The sequence below is a fragment of the Anomaloglossus baeobatrachus genome, chromosome 5, assembly GCF_048569485.1.
Source record: "Anomaloglossus baeobatrachus isolate aAnoBae1 chromosome 5, aAnoBae1.hap1, whole genome shotgun sequence".
NCBI classification, from domain to species: Eukaryota; Metazoa; Chordata; class Amphibia; order Anura; family Aromobatidae; genus Anomaloglossus; species Anomaloglossus baeobatrachus.
The window spans coordinates 13,355,781-13,376,291 of record NC_134357.1 but is presented as its reverse complement, the minus strand read 5'-3'; the positions used below and the strand labels follow the sequence as shown (position 1 = coordinate 13,376,291).

Sequence of the window (20,511 nt, the reverse complement as noted above, 5' to 3'; positions counted from 1 at the left end):
CTGATGGGATGGATCCGACTACTGGACCCCCAACAATCACTAAAACCAAGGAGCGGGTACTAGAGCAAAAGAATCTGAGAAGATTGATATACAACTCCCTGGAAAAAAGCTTAGGTGTAACTTTTTGAGTTAAATTCCTGCTTGCTCTGGGCTTATGAGTCTGGTGGGCGGAGTTACTCAATGACCAACTCATAATCCCAGAGCAAGCAGGAATTTGGCTCAATAAATGACAAATTATACCTTTCCAGTATGTTATATATCAATCTGCTCAACTCCTTCTGCTGTATAACATGCCGCCGAAAGGTGGGAAAATAGACAATTAGACGAAAAAGTTATACTCTGTCCTGCAGATCTGACCAGTACGGACCAGCGATGTTCCTCTCTCTGTTATATTGTCACGGTGACATCGTAAGCGTTTTACCTGCGGAATTCCTCCGCTTTATCGGAAGCCGATATTTCTGTCACCGTGTCTTTCTGGATCTGCCATGGGAAAATAACGGAATATTAATGGAAGAGGAAGAGGCGGAGTCTCAACAAATTCTAAACATTCAAATTTGAAATTCGAAACACTAAACATTCTAAATATTTTCCAGGCGTCTCCGATCATCTGACCAATGTGAGATACGTTTATTTGCAGCTTTTTCTATATTTTTAGTCCCGTGTTGCAGATTTTCTTTTCTTTAGCATTAAAGCTGATGTTTCGCATTAGATATTGGTGACAGCTCAGGTCACAGATTTGTCCGTCCCCCATTCTTTACACTGCAGTGCTGCTTGTTCAGACTGGTTTCTGTGTATAAGGATAAGAAGTCGGCGTAGAAATGACTAGAAATGAGCAGGAAATGCATTTTGTATTTTTACCTCTTTTTCCAGCCAGTTAAAAAATTCACAAAGTGCAACGGCGTCCTTCACCTGTGAGGAAGCAAAGAGAATTAATAATGATGGAAGTATCAGAGGAGTCAGCAGGATCAGCAGCCGCTTACTGAAGACGAGAGGACTCTAGCCGTAAGAGTACGGCCCCCCTGCCCACCACCACGAGACCAAAGCATCCCACCGCTGTCCAGCCACAAGACCAGAGTGCCCCCCCAACAAAAGACCAGAGTGCCCTCTACCCGCCATGGAACCAAAGCATCTCACCCTTCATCCGCCACGAAACAAAGCATCCCACCGCTCCCCAGCCACAAGACCAGAGTGACCTGTAACCCCGAGACCACAGTTCCTCCCATAAGCTTCAAGGCCAGAGTGCCCCATCCCCGCCAGGGAACCAAAACATCCCACCCCTACCCAGCCAAAAGACCAGGGAAACCTCCAGCTCTGAGACAAGAGTGCCCTCTCCTCACCATTGAAGCCAAAGCCTTCTATCCCTCAACAGCCACGAGACCAGAGAAGGCCTCTAGCCCCGAGCCCTTTCCCCCTGAGTGCCAAACCCCTCACCAAGCCCAGAGCACCATCCAACCCTTGAGACCAAAGCATTCCACCCTTCCCTGGCCCAGAGTGCCCCCTAGCCACAAGACCAGAATGCTCCCCCACTGTGAGACCAGAGCGCCCCACCACCACAAGACTGAAGCAGCCCCCAGCCCTGAGACTAGAGTGCCCACCCCCTATCAGATCAAAGCAGCTCCCAGTCTCGAAATCAGAGTGCCTCCCCACCACGTAACCAAAGCATCCCACCCTCCCTAGCCATGAGAAGCCCCAAGTCCTCTCCCCGAGACAAGAGAACCACACCCCACCCTCAAGACCAAATCATCCCACTAACCTCCCCCCCCCCCCCCCAGCCGCAAAAATTGCAGAAGCCTCCAGCCCAGAGAGCGTCCTCCCCACCCCGGAAACAAAGCATCCCATCCCTCAACAGCCACAAGATGAGAAGCCCCAAGCCCTCTCCCCCAAAGCACTTACCCCTCCCCGAGGCCACCCCACCCTCAAGACCAAATCATCCCACCCCTCCCCAACCGCAAAGGCTGGAGAGGCCTCCAGCCCAGAGAGCGTCTTCCCCATCCTAGATACAAAGCATCCCATCCCTCAACAGCCACGAGACCAGAAAGGCCCCTAGCCCTGAGCCCTCTCTCTCGGCTGCCCACCCCCTCACCAAGCCCGGAGCACCCTCCCAAACCTTGAGACCACCCCTCCCCAGCCACAATATCAGAGGAGCCCCCAACCCCAAGACCAGAGTGCCCCCTGCCATGAAACCAAAGCATGCCACCCCTTCCCAGCCACGAGACCAGAGTGGCCCCGCAGACCAGGGTCCGCCAGCCAGGAGATGATGAGAACGAGTGACCCCCAACGTGGAACCCGTGGCCGCACATAAAGCACATGCCAGTACATACATCATGTTTCCTCTTCTCTACAGTTAATATTTCTTCCTCCACTTCTGCATTTCAAATCTGACAAGTTTACAGCGATATTCGCACATGGGTCATTCCACGTCAAGTGGACCAGTTTCAAAAATCGTCCCCACTCGACCTTCTCCGATTTTGCTGAAAATGTATAAGGATGTACATGTATGTTTGAAAAGAGGTTCTGTAAATTTTTAGGGCCAGATCTCAAATACATTGGGCACTGTTGACCTTTCACTGGAGGCCCCCCCAAGCCTGCGGCTTCAGCTAAGAGGATTCTGCAAACTTTGGCACATAGCCATTAGAGTGCTATACTGGCTATGATGCTGAAATTTGGCATACTAGCTCAACTTTTGCTGCTAAACGCGATAAAATTATTACCGGCTATGACAAAACAATATTTCGGCTGCAATTTTGTGTCAAAGTAGCTTGTAAAACGTGTCGCATAAAATATATGCCTAACTCTGTCCATCTATAACTCAAGACCAAAACCCAATAGTAACTGGTGCTTTGCCCTGTACAACAAACACCTACATGACTGTGCATTGCTGCAATATCACGGTCACAGCATATGTATTTGTGGAAATATTCACACCCACATATGATGACAAACTTAAAAAAAAAAACAAATTTTACCTATTTTTAGGTCAAATTTCTCAAAAAGGGTCCCCCTAAAATATATTAATTCTGATATCATTAGAAAGAGCACATTTTTCTCTACAACAGGGGTGGGGAACCTCCGGCCCGCGGCCGTATGCGGCCCGCCATGACCCTTTTCTGCGGCCCCCGGGCACATTCCACAGTCCACAGAGCTCGGGAGGCAGCAGCGTCTTGCTTGCTGCTGGCCCTTTAAACCCTGTATGGCTTACGTCCTCATGCTAGCGTGAGGACGTACTTTGTGGGTGGAGTAAGCGCTCAACTCGCTCTTTTTCCACAGAAGAGAAGCTACTACCTCAGCGTCCGACAGGTGTGTTTGTGCTCCCATGCCTGTGTGTGCCCCTGCACATCCCCACTGCAGCCTGTGCTCTGTGCAGCGTCCCATCCACCTTGCGCATCCCCCACTGCAGCCTGTGCTCCGTGCAGCGTCTCATCCTCCTCACTCTCCCCCACGGCAGCCTGTGCTCCTCACTCTCCCCCACGGCAGCCTGTGCTCCTCACTCTCCCCCACGGCAGCCTGTGCCCCTGTCGCCTCCACACTGCTGCCTATGCCCCTGCGGCCTCCACACTGCTGCCTGTGCCCCCCTGGTATGTCAGAACCCCTAGCAATGTCCTTATATTTCTCCCAGCCCTCCCAAGTGATATATAATCCTCCCCAGTGATATATAATCCTCCCCAGTGATGTCTAGTCCTCGCAGCCCTCCCCAGTGATGTCTAGTCCTCCCAGCCCTCCCCAGTGATGTCTAGTCCTCCCAGCCCTCCCCAGTGATGTCTAGTCCTCCCAGCCCTCCCCAGTGATGTCTAGTCCTCCCAGCCCTCCCCAGTGATGTCTAGTCCTCCCAGCCCTCCCCAGTGATGTCTAGTCCTCCCAGTCCTCCACAGTGATGTCTAGTCCTCCCAGCCCTCCACAGTGATGTCTAGTCCTCCCAGCCCTCCCCAGTGATGTCTAGTCCTCCTAGCCCTCCCCAGTGATGTCTAGTCCTCCCAGCCCTCCCCAGTGATGTCTAGTCCTCCCAGCCCTCCACACTGCTGCCTGTGCCCCCCTGGTATGTCAGAACCCCTAGCAATGTCCTTATATTTCTCCCAGCCCTCCCAAGTGATATATAATCCTCCCCAGTGATATATAATCCTCCCCAGTGATATATAATCCTCCCCAGTGATGTCTAGTCCTCGCAGCCCTCCCCAGTGATGTCTAGTCCTCGCAGCCCTCCCCAGTGATGTCTAGTCCTCGCAGCCCTCCCCAGTGATGTCTAGTCCTCGCAGCCCTCCCCAGTGATGTCTAGTCCTCCCAGCCCTCCCCAGTGATGTCTAGTCCTCGCAGCCCTCCCCAGTGATGTCTAGTCCTCCCAGCCCTCCCCAGTGATGTCTAGTCCTCCCAGCCCTCCCCAGTGATGTCTAGTCCTCCCAGCCCTCCCCAGTGATGTCTAGTCCTCCCAGCCCTCCCCAGTGATGTCTAGTCCTCCCAGCCCTCCCCAGTGATGTCTAGTCCTCCTAGCCCTCCCCAGTGATGTCTAGTCCTCCCAGCCCCTCCCCAGTGATGTCTAGTCCTCCCAGCCCTCCCCAGTGATGTCTAGTCCTCCAGCCCTCCACAGTGATGTCTAGTCCTCCTAGCCCTCCCCAGTGATGTCTAGTCCTCCTAGCCCTCCCCAGTGATGTCTAGTCCTCCCAGCCCTCCACAGTGATGTCTAGTCCTCCCAGCCCTCCCCAGTGATGTCTAGTCCTCCTAGCCCTCCCCAGTGATGTCTAGTCCTCCCAGCCCTCCCCAGTGATGTCTAGTCCTCCCAGCAATGTATATTCCTTCCAGCCCTCCCCAGTGATGTATATGCCCTCAGCATCTCCTGTGATGTATATGCCCTCAGCATCTCCTGTGATGTATATGCCCTCAGCATCTCCTGTGATGTATATGCCCTCAGCATCTCCTGTGATGTATATGCCCTCAGCATCTCCTGTGATGTATTTACAGCAGTCCCCAGCTGACACAAACGTGGAAAAACAGTTGTGAGAAGCAATAAGATCAATATTGAATAATATAGCCGCACCAAAAACAAGAAGCTTCAGCCGCCACGATGAGTTAATTGTTTGACTAAGTATAGCAGGGTAATTTTAAGTTGATAGTTTTGTGCGGCCCCCGAAGGTTGGTAGAAAATTCCAATGGCCCTCGGCATTAAAAAGGTTCCCCACCCCTGCTCTACAAGGATCATTGGTTTTTTGGAGTCTCTCAGTTTAAGAAAAGAAAAATGCCACTGAACATGTGTTATTTATTAATACGCAATGAATGGTAACTGCACTATTCAAACCCTTGCGTTGGTCCATGGTGGTTATATCACAACCAATTCCCTAAGAAGTGGTCTTATAATCCTATTAAGAATTGTAATAATGCTGTCTTTCGAGAATTGGCAGCCCCATCGCCTAGGAGCCATGGCCGATAGCCGTGCAAGGCAAGTCGCGGGTGGTCTCTTTATCGCAGGTTCCGGAGCCTGAGGGTGGGGTCTTTGCCTAGGATCCCAAGCCTAATATTGGGGATCTTTTGTTGGTTCCCAAGCCATAATGTTCAGTCTAAGTAAGTGGTCTGGAATTGTTGCTGAATTTGCAACATACGGTAATCGGTTCAGAGAAGCTGTATTGTCGGCCCATTGCTGTTGCAGCTGGTGCTGGAATTATTGCAATGATCGACTGCTCGGGAATCCAGCATGTATCATTTCTCACAGGCCAGTGACAGAAGCTGCTCCATGAGGATGCATAAAATGTATTAATGCATCATGGTCGTCGACTGAAATTTCAGAAATATTTCCAATCCACCAGTTCCTATGGTAAATGCAGGCAATGTATTGCCCTGGCCGGAGGTTTGAAATTGGCACAAAAGGCATTTCTGATCTGACAGATCCATCTACATGGGCAATGACAGATGATGGCTCATTTCACACCCTTGAAATGCCAATCTTTTTGTCATCAATTGGCACAAACTGGTGATTTTCTCTTGTTCCAGCAATTGTATGTCCATCTTTGAACCTTTCCTCTTGAACTACCCGTATTTCGTCAATTTTTTCTTTTGGAACAAAAAAAAAAAAAACAAAAAAAAACCAAAACTTCCATGCAGTTGCTCGTTGAAAAAGTTGAGTAAATCCACCGGGGTCAGTATTTGGTTTTCAGTTGGGCGTTGAAGACTGGCACGAGCTGCCAAACTCTTTACTGTCCCTCCAATCCCATCACAGGGCGACTTTCCATGACTGGTACCAAAAAAATTCCATTCAGCGCTGATATTGAAATCAGCATTGTGGTGGCACAAGTTGAGAAAATGTTTGAAATTTTTGTACTGAGCTGCAGATCCATCGCTGAAGCAACAATTCCAGACCACTTACTTAGACTGAACATTATGGCTTGGGAACCAATAAAAGATCCCCAATATTAGGCTTGGGATCCTAGGCAAAGACCCCACCCTCAGGCTTTGGAACCTGCGATAAAGAGACCGCCCGCGACTTGCCTTGCACGGCTATCGGCCATGGCTCCTAGGCGATGGGGCTGCCAATTCTCGAAAGACAGCATTATTACATTTCCTAATAGGATTATAAGACCACTTCTTAGGGAATTGGTTGTGATATAACCACCATGGACCAACGCAAGGGTTTGAATAGTGCAGTTACCATTCAATGCGTAGTAATAAATAACACCAGGTTCAGTGGCATTTTTCTTTTCTTAAACTGAGAGACTCCAAAAAACCAATGATCCTTGTAGAGAAAAATGTGCTCTTTCTAATGATAACAGAATTAATATATTTTAGGGGGACCCTTTTTGAGAAATTTGACCTAAAAATAGGTCAAATTGTTTTTTTTAAAGTTTGTCATCATATGTGGGTGTGAATATTTCGACAAATACATATGCTGTGACCGTGATATTGCAGCAATGCACAGTCATGTAGATGTTTGGTGTACAGGGCAAAGCACCAGTTACTATTGGTTTTTGGTCTTGAGTTATATATGGGCAAAGTTTGGCATAAATTTTATGCGAGGCGTTTTACAAGCTACTTTGACACAAAATTGCGGCCAAAATATTGTTTTCTCATAGCCGGTAATAATTTTATTGTGTTTAGCAGCAAAAGTTGAGCTAGTATGCCAAATTTCAGCATCATAGCCAGTATAGAACTCTAATGGCTATGTGCCAAAGTCTGCAAAATCCTCTTAGCTGAAGCCGCAGGCTCGGTGGAACCTCCAGTGAAAGGTCAACAGTGCCCAATGTATTTGAGATCTGGCCCTAAAAATTTACAGAACCTCTTTTCAAACATACATGTACATCCTTATACATTTTCAGCAAAATCGGAGAAGGTCGAGTGGGGACGATTCTTAAAACTGGTCCACTTGACATGGAATGACCCACATAGGAAATATCATAAATCTGTGCGCAGTTTTTGTAATCAGGTGTCTGGGAAACTTGGGCAACCTCCTCCCACGTAACGGCCGCCATTGTGAGCCAATCGGGAAGGAAAAGAAATAAGTGAGGTTAAGAAGCCCCGACACCTGGGGGTGGTCTCATTACACAGAGACCCCAATGTTGGCTATAATTACGCACACTGATGAGGTTGTCCTGATGTAACACCATTAGAGCACTCACGCGGGACCCCTCCCGGCACTCATGTTGCACCCTTGCTGTACTCACGTGGACCTCTCCCGGCGCTCACGCTGCACCCTTGCTGTACTCACGCGGGCCTCCTCCCTGCACTCACGCTGCACCCTTGCTGTACTCACGCGGGGCCTCCTCCCTGCACTCACGCGGGGCCTCCTCCCTGCACTCACGCGGGGCCTCCTCCCTGCACTCACGCGGGGCCTCCTCCCTGCACTCACGCGGGGCCTCCTCCCTGCACTCACGCGGGGCCTCCTCCCTGCACTCACGCGGGGCCTCCTCCCTGCACTCACGCCGCACCCTTGCTGTACTCACGTGGACCCCTCCCGGCGCTCACACTGCACCCTTGCTGCACTCACGCGGGGCCTCCTCCCTGCACTCACGCGGGGCCTCCTCCCTGCACTCACGCGGGGCCTCCTCCCTGCACTCACGCGGGGCCTCCTCCCTGCACTCACGCGGGGCCTCCTCCCTGCACTCACGCGGGGCCTCCTCCCTGCACTCACGCGGGGCCTCCTCCCTGCACTCACGCGGGGCCTCCTCCCTGCACTCACGCGGGGCCTCCTCCCTGCACTCACGCGGGGCCTCCTCCCTGCACTCACGCGGGGCCTCCTCCCTGCACTCACGCGGGGCCTCCTCCCTGCACTCACGCGGGGCCTCCTCCCTGCACTCACGCGGGGCCTCCTCCCTGCACTCACGCGGGGCCTCCTCCCTGCACTCACGCGGGGCCTCCTCCCTGCACTCACGCGGGGCCTCCTCCCTGCACTCACGCGGGGCCTCCTCCCTGCACTCACGCGGGGCCTCCTCCCTGCACTCACGCGGGGCCTCCTCCCTGCACTCACGCGGGGCCTCCTCCCTGCACTCACGCGGGGCCTCCTCCCTGCACTCATGTTGCACCCTTGCTGTACTCACGTGGACCTCTCCCGGCGCTCACGCTGCACCCTTGCTGTACTCACGCGGGCCTCCTCCCTGCACTCACGCTGCACCCTTGCTGTACTCACGTGGACCTCTCCCGGCGCTCACGCTGCACCCTTGCTGTACTCACGCGGGCCTCCTCCCTGCACTCACGCTGCACCCTTGCTGTACTCACGCGGGGCCTCCTCCCTGCACTCACGCGGGGCCTCCTCCCTGCACTCACGCGGGGCCTCCTCCCTGCACTCACGCGGGGCCTCCTCCCTGCACTCACGCGGGGCCTCCTCCCTGCACTCACGCGGGGCCTCCTCCCTGCACTCACGCGGGGCCTCCTCCCTGCACTCACGCGGGGCCTCCTCCCTGCACTCACGCCGCACCCTTGCTGTACTCACGTGGACCCCTCCCGGCGCTCACACTGCACCCTTGCTGTACTCACGCGGGGCCTCCTCCCTGCACTCACGCGGGGCCTCCTCCCTGCACTCACGCGGGGCCTCCTCCCTGCACTCACGCGGGGCCTCCTCCCTGCACTCACGCGGGGCCTCCTCCCTGCACTCACGCGGGGCCTCCTCCCTGCACTCACGCGGGGCCTCCTCCCTGCACTCACGCGGGGCCTCCTCCCTGCACTCACGCGGGGCCTCCTCCCTGCACTCACGCGGGGCCTCCTCCCTGCACTCACGCGGGGCCTCCTCCCTGCACTCACGCGGGGCCTCCTCCCTGCACTCACGCGGGGCCTCCTCCCTGCACTCACGCGGGGCCTCCTCCCTGCACTCACGCGGGGCCTCCTCCCTGCACTCACGCCGCACCCTTGCTGTACTCACATGGACCCCTCCCTGCACTCATGTTACACCCTTGCTGTACTCACGTGGACCCCTCCCTACACTCACGTGGACCCCTCCCAGCACTCACGCTGCACCCTTGCTGTACTCACGTGCGCCCGCCTCATGCCGTCCACCTCTCTGGCGTTTTTCACAGCTTTGGAGAGACATACAGGTGTGTATGGAGACAGGTACCGCTGCATCTGTGCACAGAGAAAAACATACAGAAATAATACAAAACGTGCATCTAAACAAGGAGGCACCCGCTGCTGGCTGTAGGTGCTCAGAAACCTCTCCATAGAAGTGAATGGAAACTATTTCCTGTGCACTGTCACTGGTGGGTGACACCATTTCCGGTAGGGTTAGAATGTGGGGACCCCCAGTACCGGGGTCTCAGCGTCCGATCATTTGTACCTTGGGAATGGTCTCGGACAGCGCGTAGCTGGCCTTGTCGCTGATCCACACTTTCTCCTTCGGGGGCAGCGCAGCACATATACCCTGGAGGGCGCTCAGTACGGACTCATACGGATCCAGCTGGATGCTAAACTCGGAGGGAGGAGAATAGTCCAGGAGGAGGTGATGTCTGAGCACCGGATCCCGCACCCGCTCGCCTGATAAGAACAACCTAAATGTGGGGAAGAGGGAGATTTATTATATCTGACATTAGGAAAAAAGTTACCAAAATGTTATCTCATCAGGTGAAACGCGTGGGTTCAGTCCTAATCATCCACAAATCTTACTGAAGGAGCATCCCGATCACCCAAAGAGCGATATTATCCAGCAACCGGCTCATTATAATGTCTATTACTAATGGAATACAAATCGTCAATGGCTCATGCCATCTGTCTCCCCCTTGCTTTACACTGCAGCACGGCTTGTTCAGCACACACTTTACATGAAGGGGTGAATACATTAGGAAAAGAATGCACTAAATAAAATGAGCAAAAGCAGTTGTGATAAAAAGATCATCAGGAACGTGTGGCAAACACGGACGCAAAGGAAGGAGTCGCAGCCTGGGGAGCGGGTTTATATTTATGACTAGTGATGGGCGAACCCGGACTGTAAAATCTGGATCCGCGCAGGATACCTGGAATGAGTGCGCCAACCCCGGACCCGGAGGACTCAGGGAACTCCGTGTAATTATCCAGATTCGACCACCCGGATAAATTTAAAAAAAAAAAAGAAGTAAGAATAAGCAGGCGCGTTATATTTATCAAGTCTCCCACGTGGCTGTAACACTGCTTCCGGGGCCGCTCATTACACTCATACATAGTCACTGCTATTTTTAGGCTGGTGGGGCCCAATAGACATGGGTCTCCCCAGCCTGAGAATACCAGCCCCCAGCTGTCCGCTTTATCATGGCTGGCTATCAAAATTGGGGGAGGGGGACTGCACACAATATTTATTTAAATAGTTAAAAAAAAAAAGCCACATGCAGTGCCTCTTATTTTGATACACAGCCAAGATAAGTGCACGGCTGGGGGCTGCAGCCTATAGCTGTATACTTTATCTGTGCTGGGTATCATAATATGGTGGAACCCTATGCCAATTTATTTATTTTTACAGCACTATAGAGATGCACACAGTGCCTGTGATTCAAAGCAGTCAGATGCGCTGTCACACAAGGTGGGGGCGCGTCTGACTACAACCAATCACAGACACCAGAACTGCTGGTGGGTGGGGGAAGCAGTGAATATGTATGAAGGATAATGAGCGGTCCCAGAAGTAGCCTTACAGAGACTGGTAAGTATAATGCACCTGCTCTAATCCCTCTATCCCCTTCTATCACCATTTTAAAGTGCATGAATCAGGTCCCCATAGACTTATATGGGGATTGATGTCTGGGCAGATATCTGGAATTAATTCCGGTCCCGAACCGTTTTTTGTTTTGCTTTTTTTTTTTTAACATGTTAAATATAAGTTTTCTTCAATTTCCAAACCTTAAAAATCTCACGTGAATTAACATCCCCAAGATAATCAGCAGCGCGGTCTGTAGCGGAATCTCACCTGATCGTATCCGTCCCTATTATGGCGTAAGCAAAGAAGACCGGATTATATTCCACGTCCGAGCCTCGGAGGTTAAAGAGCCCTGAACAAAAAGGAGAAGCTAAAAGATTAAACTCCCTTTAGTTTACTATTCACTGTAAGGACATATAGAGAGGGGGCATTTGGAGGAATTCGCGGGATGTTTCATTCATTTTTGTAACTTTGTTTTTTAACTAAACAATAAGGAAAAAAATGTGCAAATAATGAGAAAAATAAAAGGATTTACCCGTCATGCTTTATATATAAGAATACACAGAATATAACTCAGTAACGTAATATCACCGCTTACACGCAACCTCGTCCAACGCCGTCAGGACGATCCACGCGGCTCTCCTCTCCGCCATCTTAGCTCGGAGCGCCACAATCTTGTCCTGCCACGAGATCCCTGCGGATACAGGACAATATGCATTACATTGTTAGAGAATTTAAACCCCCAGGGTCTGAATCGCAGGATGGACCCAACCGGGGGCCCCGACACCTGCAGGGGCCACAATCTCTGTAAGGAGGGGTCCTAGTGTTATGTAGACGAAGCTGAATCATAAAAAGTAGATTTTTGTTGCTTTTTTTCACTGTAGCTTTTAGTGGGGTTTTTTGTTTGACTCATTGCTGCGTTTGTTCCTTTTTTTTTTTTAACTTACTGAGTGTTGTTTTTCCTGTGTTTGATTTACAAAAAATTTTTTCTTATAATTTGCGCATTTTTTTTATATAATTTGCGCTTTTTTTTTTCCAAATCTCTTTTATGTCTTGGAATGTTTGTTTGTTTTTATTGTTGGCGGGGGTTTTTTACTCAGACGTTTGCAGCCGATTCATAAATTGCAACTTTTTTTTTAAAAAAAGAAGTCGCAACATTTTTGGCGAGATAGATGTTCTCCAGTCCTCACCCCAAGAGTGACTTCAACTTTTTTTTTTCATTTTTAGCACAACATGCGAATAATTGCGATTAAAAAAAAAAAAAAAGTGTAAAAAGAGCATTTTTGAGTTTGCACAAAATTCACGAACCTCGTGCGTCATTTTGAAGAATTTGAAGCAAAAAGAGTCAAATTGTCACCAACAACAAAAAAAAACCCTTAAATTATGACTTGAGCCCTTTGTGTTTCGTTTTCTCACTATTTTCAATATCTCTGCTTGCTGTCAGTAAAGACAAACAATTTGTATTTTATTTTTATTTTTTTTTTTTCATCAAAAGGCTCATCCTGGCCTTAAAAGGGTTTCCTCCAATTATCCCCAGTCCACACAATCCTCCTGTGCTGCGCTCCAGACTGATACATTGTAGCAAAACACTCAGAACACAGGAGAGAGTTTTATGGAGGAAATAAATATTATCAGCCCCAGATTGATTTAATTTTCAGACAGCAAGCAGAGATCTTGAGAAGTGAGCAGAATACAGATGTGTACGTGGGTGCTCGGCGTTTCCTATAAAAGTTAGTGGGATCGGCCGGCCATTATAGTGACTTGGATATGGACGGCAGCCGCCATGTTTGTGTGAACAGAACCCGAGGGGACGGCGGCGTATACAAACCCGTGTAGTGGAGCCCCAGCGTGATCAGCGGCAGACAGGGCCTCTCGGGACGGTCGCTCCATATGGCATCAATCAGGTTTTCTTGGACCGGTACCAGGAGGTGGCCGGCGTTCTTCAGGGCCAGGGACATGCTCTTCCACTGATCTGCAGGGAAAGAAATCACATTCTAAAGTCTTAAAGGGGTTGTCCAGCTAAATAGTGCTCAGTCGGGGGTGGGCCGCCCCTCGCTGAGCCGGGGGTTGTGCTAACAGACAACTGCCGGATAACACCGGGCCGAGACCGCTATATTATTACCGGTTTGTATGATAAATGGGTCGACCCCGACCCGCGAGCCCTCGGGGAGCACACTGACCAGCCAGTCCTCCTGCGTCGGGGTCTCCTTCAGGCCTGAAATTGGTAACAATGAGATTATAATCCAGATACAAAATGGAAAAAATAATCCGAACGTTACAGAGGACAGGAATGAGAGCGGGAGATATTAAAGGGGGCTCCGGAGGAAGACTTCCCTGACATGTTGGATTGCTGAGGGTCTGAGCCACACTGGGGGATTCTGGGGCTCTGGCGGAGGAAAGGTGGGAGACCAGAGGCAATGAGCCACACTGGGGGTCTGGCGGAGGGGAGGTGGGAGACCAGAGGCAATGAGCCACACTGGGGGGATTCCGGGGGTCTGGTGGAGGGGAGGTGGGAGACCAGAGGCAATGAGCCACATTGGGGGTCTGGCGGAGGGGAGGTGGGAGACCAGAGGCAATGAGCCACACTGGGGGTCTGGCTGAGGGGAGGTGGGAGACCAGAGGCAATGAGCCACACTGGGGGGATTCCGGGGGTCTGGTTGAGGGGAGGTGGGAGACCAGAGGCAATGAGCCACATTGGGGGTCTGGCGGAGGGGAGGTGGGAGACCAGAGTCAATGAGCCACACTGGAGGGATTCCGGGGGTCTGGTGGAGGGGAGGTGGGAGACCAGAGGCAATGAGCCACACTGGGGGGTTCGGGGGGAGGGTCATATTCCCACTGATATAATAGCAATACTCCTAATCCATAAAGACACCCCCCGGATGGGGCAGAGCGGCTGACGATGCACCTCACCCATCTTCATCAGCGTCCAGTTGTTGTCCATCTGCTGAGCCGCCTGCAGGAAGTAGCGTCCGTCCGTCCACATCGCTGCGTTCTGTTCTGTAATTATTGCGGTGCCTGTTTTCCCCGACAAAACAACACCCGTCAGATCATCTCCTCCAAGAGCAAAAGGCATCAAATGTAAGGAATAAGGTGGTATAATACGCAGAAGGAAGCAGAGATGCGGGGCAGCTGTGACGGGGAGGACGGCCGCATGGGGGGTGAGCGCCTACTCTGCTCCCTAATGTTACAGCGAGGCGACTCCACAAACTGCTCCGCATAGCTCCGCTTCCAGGCTGTATACTGTAAGGACAGAGAGCTCTGCATAGCTCAGCTTCCAGGCTGTATACAGAGAGCTCTGCATAGCTCAGCTTCCAGGCTGTATACAGAGAGCTCTGCATAGCTCAGCTTCCAGGCTGTATACAGAGAGCTCTGCATAGCTCAGCTTCCAGGCTGTATACAGAGAGCTCTGCATAGCTCAGCTTCCAGGCTGTATACAGAGAGCTCTGCATAGCTCAGCTTCCAGGCTGTATACAGAGAGCTCTGCATAGCTCAGCTTCCAGGCTGTATACAGAGAGCTCTGCATAGCTCAGCTTCCAGGCTGTATACAGAGAGCTCTGCATAGCTCAGCTTCCAGGCTGTATACAGAGAGCTCTGCATAGCTCAGCTTCCAGGCTGTATACAGAGAGCTCTGCATAGCTCAGCTTCCAGGCTGTATACAGAGAGCTCTGCATAGCTCAGCTTCCAGGCTGTATACAGAGAGCTCTGCATAGCTCAGCTTCCAGGCTGTATACAGAGAGCTCTGCATAGCTCAGCTTCCAGGCTGTATACAGAGAGCTCTGCATAGCTCAGCTTCCAGGCTGTATACAGAGAGCTCTGCATAGCTCAGCTTCCAGGCTGTATACAGAGAGCTCTGCATAGCTCAGCTTCCAGGCTGTATACAGAGAGCTCTGCATAGCTCAGCTTCCAGGCTGTATACAGAGAGCTCTGCATAGCTCAGCTTCCAGGCTGTATACAGAGAGCTCTGCATAGCTCAGCTTCCAGGCTGTATACAGAGAGCTCTGCATAGCTCAGCTTCCAGGCTGTATACAGAGAGCTCTGCATAGCTCAGCTTCCAGGCTGTATACAGAGAGCTCTGCATAGCTCAGCTTCCAGGCTGTATACAGAGAGCTCTGCATAGCTCAGCTTCCAGGCTGTATACAGAGAGCTCTGCATAGCTCAGCTTCCAGGCTGTATACAGAGAGCTCTGCATAGCTCAGCTTCCAGGCTGTATACAGAGAGCTCTGCATAGCTCAGCTTCCAGGCTGTATACAGAGAGCTCTGCATAGCTCAGCTTCCAGGCTGTATACAGAGAGCTCTGCATAGCTCAGCTTCCAGGCTGTATACAGAGAGCTCTGCATAGCTCAGCTTCCAGGCTGTATACAGAGAGCTCTGCATAGCTCAGCTTCCAGGCTGTATACAGAGAGCTCTGCATAGCTCAGCTTCCAGGCTGTATACAGAGAGCTCTGCATAGCTCAGCTTCCAGGCTGTATACAGAGAGCTCTGCATAGCTCAGCTTCCAGGCTGTATACAGAGAGCTCTGCATAGCTCAGCTTCCAGGCTGTATACAGAGAGCTCTGCATAGCTCAGCTTCCAGGCTGTATACAGAGAGCTCTGCATAGCTCAGCTTCCAGGCTGTATACAGAGAGCTCTGCATAGCTCAGCTTCCAGGCTGTATACAGAGAGCTCTGCATAGCTCAGCTTCCAGGCTGTATACAGAGAGCTCTGCATAGCTCAGCTTCCAGGCTGTATACAGAGAGCTCTGCATAGCTCAGCTTCCAGGCTGTATACAGAGAGCTCTGCATAGCTCAGCTTCCAGGCTGTATACAGAGAGCTCTGCATAGCTCAGCTTCCAGGCTGTATACAGAGAGCTCTGCATAGCTCAGCTTCCAGGCTGTATACAGAGAGCTCTGCATAGCTCAGCTTCCAGGCTGTATACAGAGAGCTCTGCATAGCTCAGCTTCCAGGCTGTATACAGAGAGCTCTGCATAGCTCAGCTTCCAGGCTGTATACAGAGAGCTCTGCATAGCTCAGCTTCCAGGCTGTATACAGAGAGCTCTGCATAGCTCAGCTTCCAGGCTGTATACAGAGAGCTCTGCATAGCTCAGCTTCCAGGCTGTATACAGAGAGCTCTGCATAGCTCAGCTTCCAGGCTGTATACAGAGAGCTCTGCATAGCTCAGCTTCCAGGCTGTATACAGAGAGCTCTGCATAGCTCAGCTTCCAGGCTGTATATTGTAAGGATAGAGCGCTCTGCATAGCTCAGCTTCCAGGCTGTATACAGAGAGCTCTGCATAGCTCAGCTTCCAGGCTGTATACAGAGAGCTCTGCATAGCTCAGCTTCCAGGCTGTATACAGAGAGCTCTGCATAGCTCAGCTTCCAGGCTGTATACAGAGAGCTCTGCATAGCTCAGCTTCCAGGCTGTATATTGTAAGGATAGAGCGCTCTGCATAGCTCAGCTTCCAGGCTGTATACAGAGAGCTCTGCATAGCTCAGCTTCCAGGCTGTATACAGAGAGCTCTGCATAGCTCAGCTTCCAGGCTGTATACAGAGAGCTCTGCATAGCTCAGCTTGCAGGCTGTATATTGTAAGGATAGAGCGCTCTGCATAGCTCAGCTTCCAGGCTGTATACAGAGAGCTCTGCATAGCTCAGCTTCCAGGCTGTATACAGAGAGCTCTGCATAGCTCAGCTTCCAGGCTGTATATTGTAAGGATAGAGCGCTCTGCATAGCTCAGCTTCCAGGACGCCTGTGAGTGTAATATCGGAGAAGGGGGGGATGCTGAGGGTCACTACAGCCTTTCCGGATTATCGGGCATTTCTGGGTCTATTGCACAGGACGAACAACCGGATTACAGAAATGTTTACTATAAAAACTCCATTAAACGAAACCCCAGTTTTTCCCATCATGCACTGCACTCACCTGCCGAACCATCGAACCCGGAGATGAATTCCCGCCTGCAGTCACAGGGGGCGATGTATTCACTCTGCAAAGAGGAGAAAGCGAGAGATAAGACTGCGCGCCCTGCGACATCCCGGACCGACCGGAGTAATGGTCCCCAACCAGGAGGAGCGCCGGGCCAGCGGCCCCCAACAAAGAAAGGAGTGTCGGGCCAGCGGTCCCCAAGCAGTGGAGCATCGGGCCAGCGGCCCCCAACAAAAAGGAGGAGCGTCGGGCCAGCGGCCCCCAACAAAAAGGAGGAGCGTCGGGCCAGCGGCCCCCAACAAAGGGAGGAGCGTCGGGCCAGCGGCCCCCAACAAAGGGAGGAGCGTCGGGCCAGCGGTCCCCAACAAAGAGAGGAGTGTCGGGCCAGCGGTCCCCAACCAGTGGAGCATCGGGCCAGCGGCCCTCAACAAAAGGAGGAGCGTCGGGCCAGCGGTCCCCAACAAAGGGAGGAGCGTCGGGCCAGCGGCCCCCAACAAAGGGAGGAGCGTCGGGCCAGCGGCCCCCAACAAAGGGAGGAGCGTCGGGCCAGCGGTCCCCAACAAAGGGAGGAGCGTCGGGCCAGTGGCCCCCAACAAAGGGAGGAGCGTCAGGCCAGCGGCCCCCAACAAAGGGAGGAGCGTCAGGCCAGCGGCCCCCAACAAAGGGAGGAGCGTCAGGCCAGCGGCCCCCAACAAAGGGAGGAGCGTCGGGCCAGCGGCCCCTAACAAAAGGGAGGAGCGTCGGGCCAGTGGCCCCCAACAAAAAGGAGGAGCGTCGGGCCAGCGGCCCCCAACAAAAAGGAGGAGCGTCGGGCCAGCAGTCACCAAGCGGAAGAGCGCAGGCTAGCAGTCCACATCGGGAAGAGCAACAGGCCAATGGTCTTCAACCAGAAACAGCGCCTCGCTAGCGGTCCCCATACGCACCTCATGCAGTGGCGCCACTCTCAGACAATGCAGGTACATGATACGGATTATGTGCAGGAGGTCAGTCTACGGTTTCTTACTCCATTTATCCCCTGGAGCCATTGATAAGATCCTCTCTAGTAATGCACAATCCCTTAAGTGCTTGTATCTTGGGCTAACAATACTTTTTGCTGTTGGGTTTTATGACATATTTTACCCCTTCTGCTTTTACGGACTGTTAATTTCCTTGCACATCGAGGTAACTAAGACCCCGTCAGTGAGCTTATTCTGGGGGGGGGAGGGTCTGTAACTCGCTTCTCTTCTGAAGAATTTAATGCGGTCACAAATCAGAAAAGAGGAGTTCAGTATAAAGAGACGCGCAGGGCGCCATTACTTATACAACGTCATTGCAAATGTGTCAGAAATAGAAGAAAATCCCATAAACACAAGTATATATAGAAGATTACAGAATCTCCCATCCTCCCGCCCCGGACCGGCCCCCGGATGCCAGATTATCAGGGCCCCCCCTACAAGCCCTTATCATTTTTATGCAAAATATAAAAAAAAAATGCAAAAATTGGCAGAAACCTTGCGCTCTCCCCGCCCCGGAGAACCTGGCAATATCCCCGATCCACATACTGGTTTTACTGGTTCTTTAATTTATTCGGACAACTTTACCGGTGTGTAACCGGACGCTGACGATGAGGAGGATAATAATGATCTTTCTAGGAAATGTAAAAGTAAATATAAAAAAAAAAAAAAATCTAAGAACTCTCCAGGTCGTCTTTCTGGAAAAGCTGGGTGACCGCTATTTTAGCCGCCACAACTCCAATAGGGGTCATCACCTAGTTTTTCAGACCCCTAAGTGTGCAAGGCGTGCGAGCAGCAGCATCACTCCATAACTAAGATTTCACACTCGGGAGTCTGGAGAAGCCTGGAATTGTGACATCCGTACTCGTATTCACCCAGCTTTCCAAAAATCCTACAGTACCGAGCAAAAGTTTGGACACACCTCATTCAAAGAGTTTTCTTTATTTTCAGGACTCTGAAAATTGTAGATTCACAGATTGTGGAATGAAATACATAACAAAAAAGTGTGAAACAACTGAAAATATGTCTTATATTCTAGGTTCTTCACAGTCGCCACCTTTTGCTTTGATTACTGCTTTGCACACTCTTGGCATTCTCTTGATGAGCTTCAAGAGGTAGTCACCGGAAATGGTCTTCCAACAGTCTTGAAGGAGTTCCCAGTACTTAGCACTTGTTGGCCCTTTTGCCTTCACTCTGCGGTCCAGCTCACCCTAAACCATCTCAATTGGGTTCAGGTCTGGTGACTGTGGAGGCCAGGTCATCTGGCGTAGCACCCCATCACTCTCCTTCTTAGTCACATAGCCCTTACACAGCATAGAGGTGTGTTTGGGGTCATTGTCCTGTGAAAAATAAATGATGGTCCAACTAAACGCGAACCGGATGGAATAGCACGCCGCTGCAAGATGCTGTGGTAGCCATGCTGGTTCAGTATGCCTTCAATTTTGAATAAATCCCCAACAGTGTCACCAGCAAAGCCCCCCCACACCATCACACCTCCTCCTCCATGCTTCACGGTGGGAACCAGCCATGTAGAGTCCATCCGTTCACCTTTTCTACAAAGACACGGTGGTTGGATCCAAAGATCTCAAATTTGGACTTATCAGACCAAAGCACAGATTTCCACTGGTCTAATGTCCATTCCTTGTGTTCTTTAGACCAAACAAGTCTCTTCTGCTTGTTGCCTGTCCTTAGCAGTGGTTTCCTAGCAGCTATTTTACCATGAAGGCTGCTGCACAAAGTCTCCTCTTAACAGTTGTTGTAGAGATGTGTCTGCTGCTAGAACCCCGTGTAGCATTGACCAGGTCTCTAATCTGAGCTACTGTTAAGCTGTGATTTCTGAGGCTGGTAACTCGGATAAACTTATCCTCCGCAGCAGAGGTGACTCTTGGTGTTCCTTTCCTGGGGCAGTCCTCATGGAGCCAGTTTCTTTGTAGCGTTTGATGGTTTTTGCCACTGCACTTGGGGAAACTTTCAACGTTTTCCCAATTTTTTCGGACTGACTGACCTTCATTTCTTAAAGTAATGATGGCCACTCGTTTTTCTTAGAATTTGTATTATGGCAAGAAAAAAAACAGCTAACAGTCTATTCAGTAGGACTATCAGCTGTGTATCCACCAGACTTCTGCACAACACAACGGATGGTCCCAACCCCATTTATAAGGCAAGAAATCCTACTTATTAACCCTGACAGGGCACACCTGTGAAGTGAAGACCATTTCCGGTGACTGCCTCTTGAAGCTCATCAAGAGAATGCCAAGAGTGTGCAAAGCAGTAATCAAAGCAAAAGGCGGCTACTGAAGAGCCTAGAATATAAGACAGATTTTCAGTTGTTTCACCCTTTTTTGTTAAGTATTTCATTCCACATGTGATACTTCATAGTTTTGATGCCTTCAATGTGAATCTACAATTTTCAGAGTAATGAAAATAAAGAAAACTCTTTGAATGAGGTGTGTCCAAACTTTTGGTCTGTACTGTGTGTGTACAGTGATACTTGGGCAATGAAGGAGAGCGAGCATAACTAAGAAGAATTCACATTCAGGAGTCAGGGAAAGCTGGA

General features: G+C 51.1%; 1 protein-coding gene across 3 annotated transcripts in view; it reads right to left on the bottom strand.

The window, feature by feature from the left end:
* The window catches only part of XPNPEP1 (X-prolyl aminopeptidase 1), a 44,066-nt gene that overhangs the window by 8,426 nt on the left and 15,129 nt on the right, over positions 1–20,511 (bottom strand). For all 3 annotated transcript variants that reach the window (XM_075352184.1, XM_075352185.1, XM_075352183.1), the window contains exons 3-12: positions 16,960–17,023; positions 13,973–14,077; positions 13,185–13,277; positions 12,891–13,034; positions 11,661–11,756; positions 11,333–11,414; positions 9,740–9,950; positions 9,439–9,528; positions 859–909; positions 422–480 (exon numbers count right to left, since the gene is read on the bottom strand). In XM_075352184.1, coding sequence (XP_075208299.1) covers positions 422–480; positions 859–909; positions 9,439–9,528; positions 9,740–9,950; positions 11,333–11,414; positions 11,661–11,756; positions 12,891–13,034; positions 13,185–13,277; positions 13,973–14,077; positions 16,960–17,023 — 995 coding nt within the window. The remainder of the gene's footprint in view (positions 1–421; positions 481–858; positions 910–9,438; positions 9,529–9,739; positions 9,951–11,332; positions 11,415–11,660; positions 11,757–12,890; positions 13,035–13,184; positions 13,278–13,972; positions 14,078–16,959; positions 17,024–20,511) is intronic.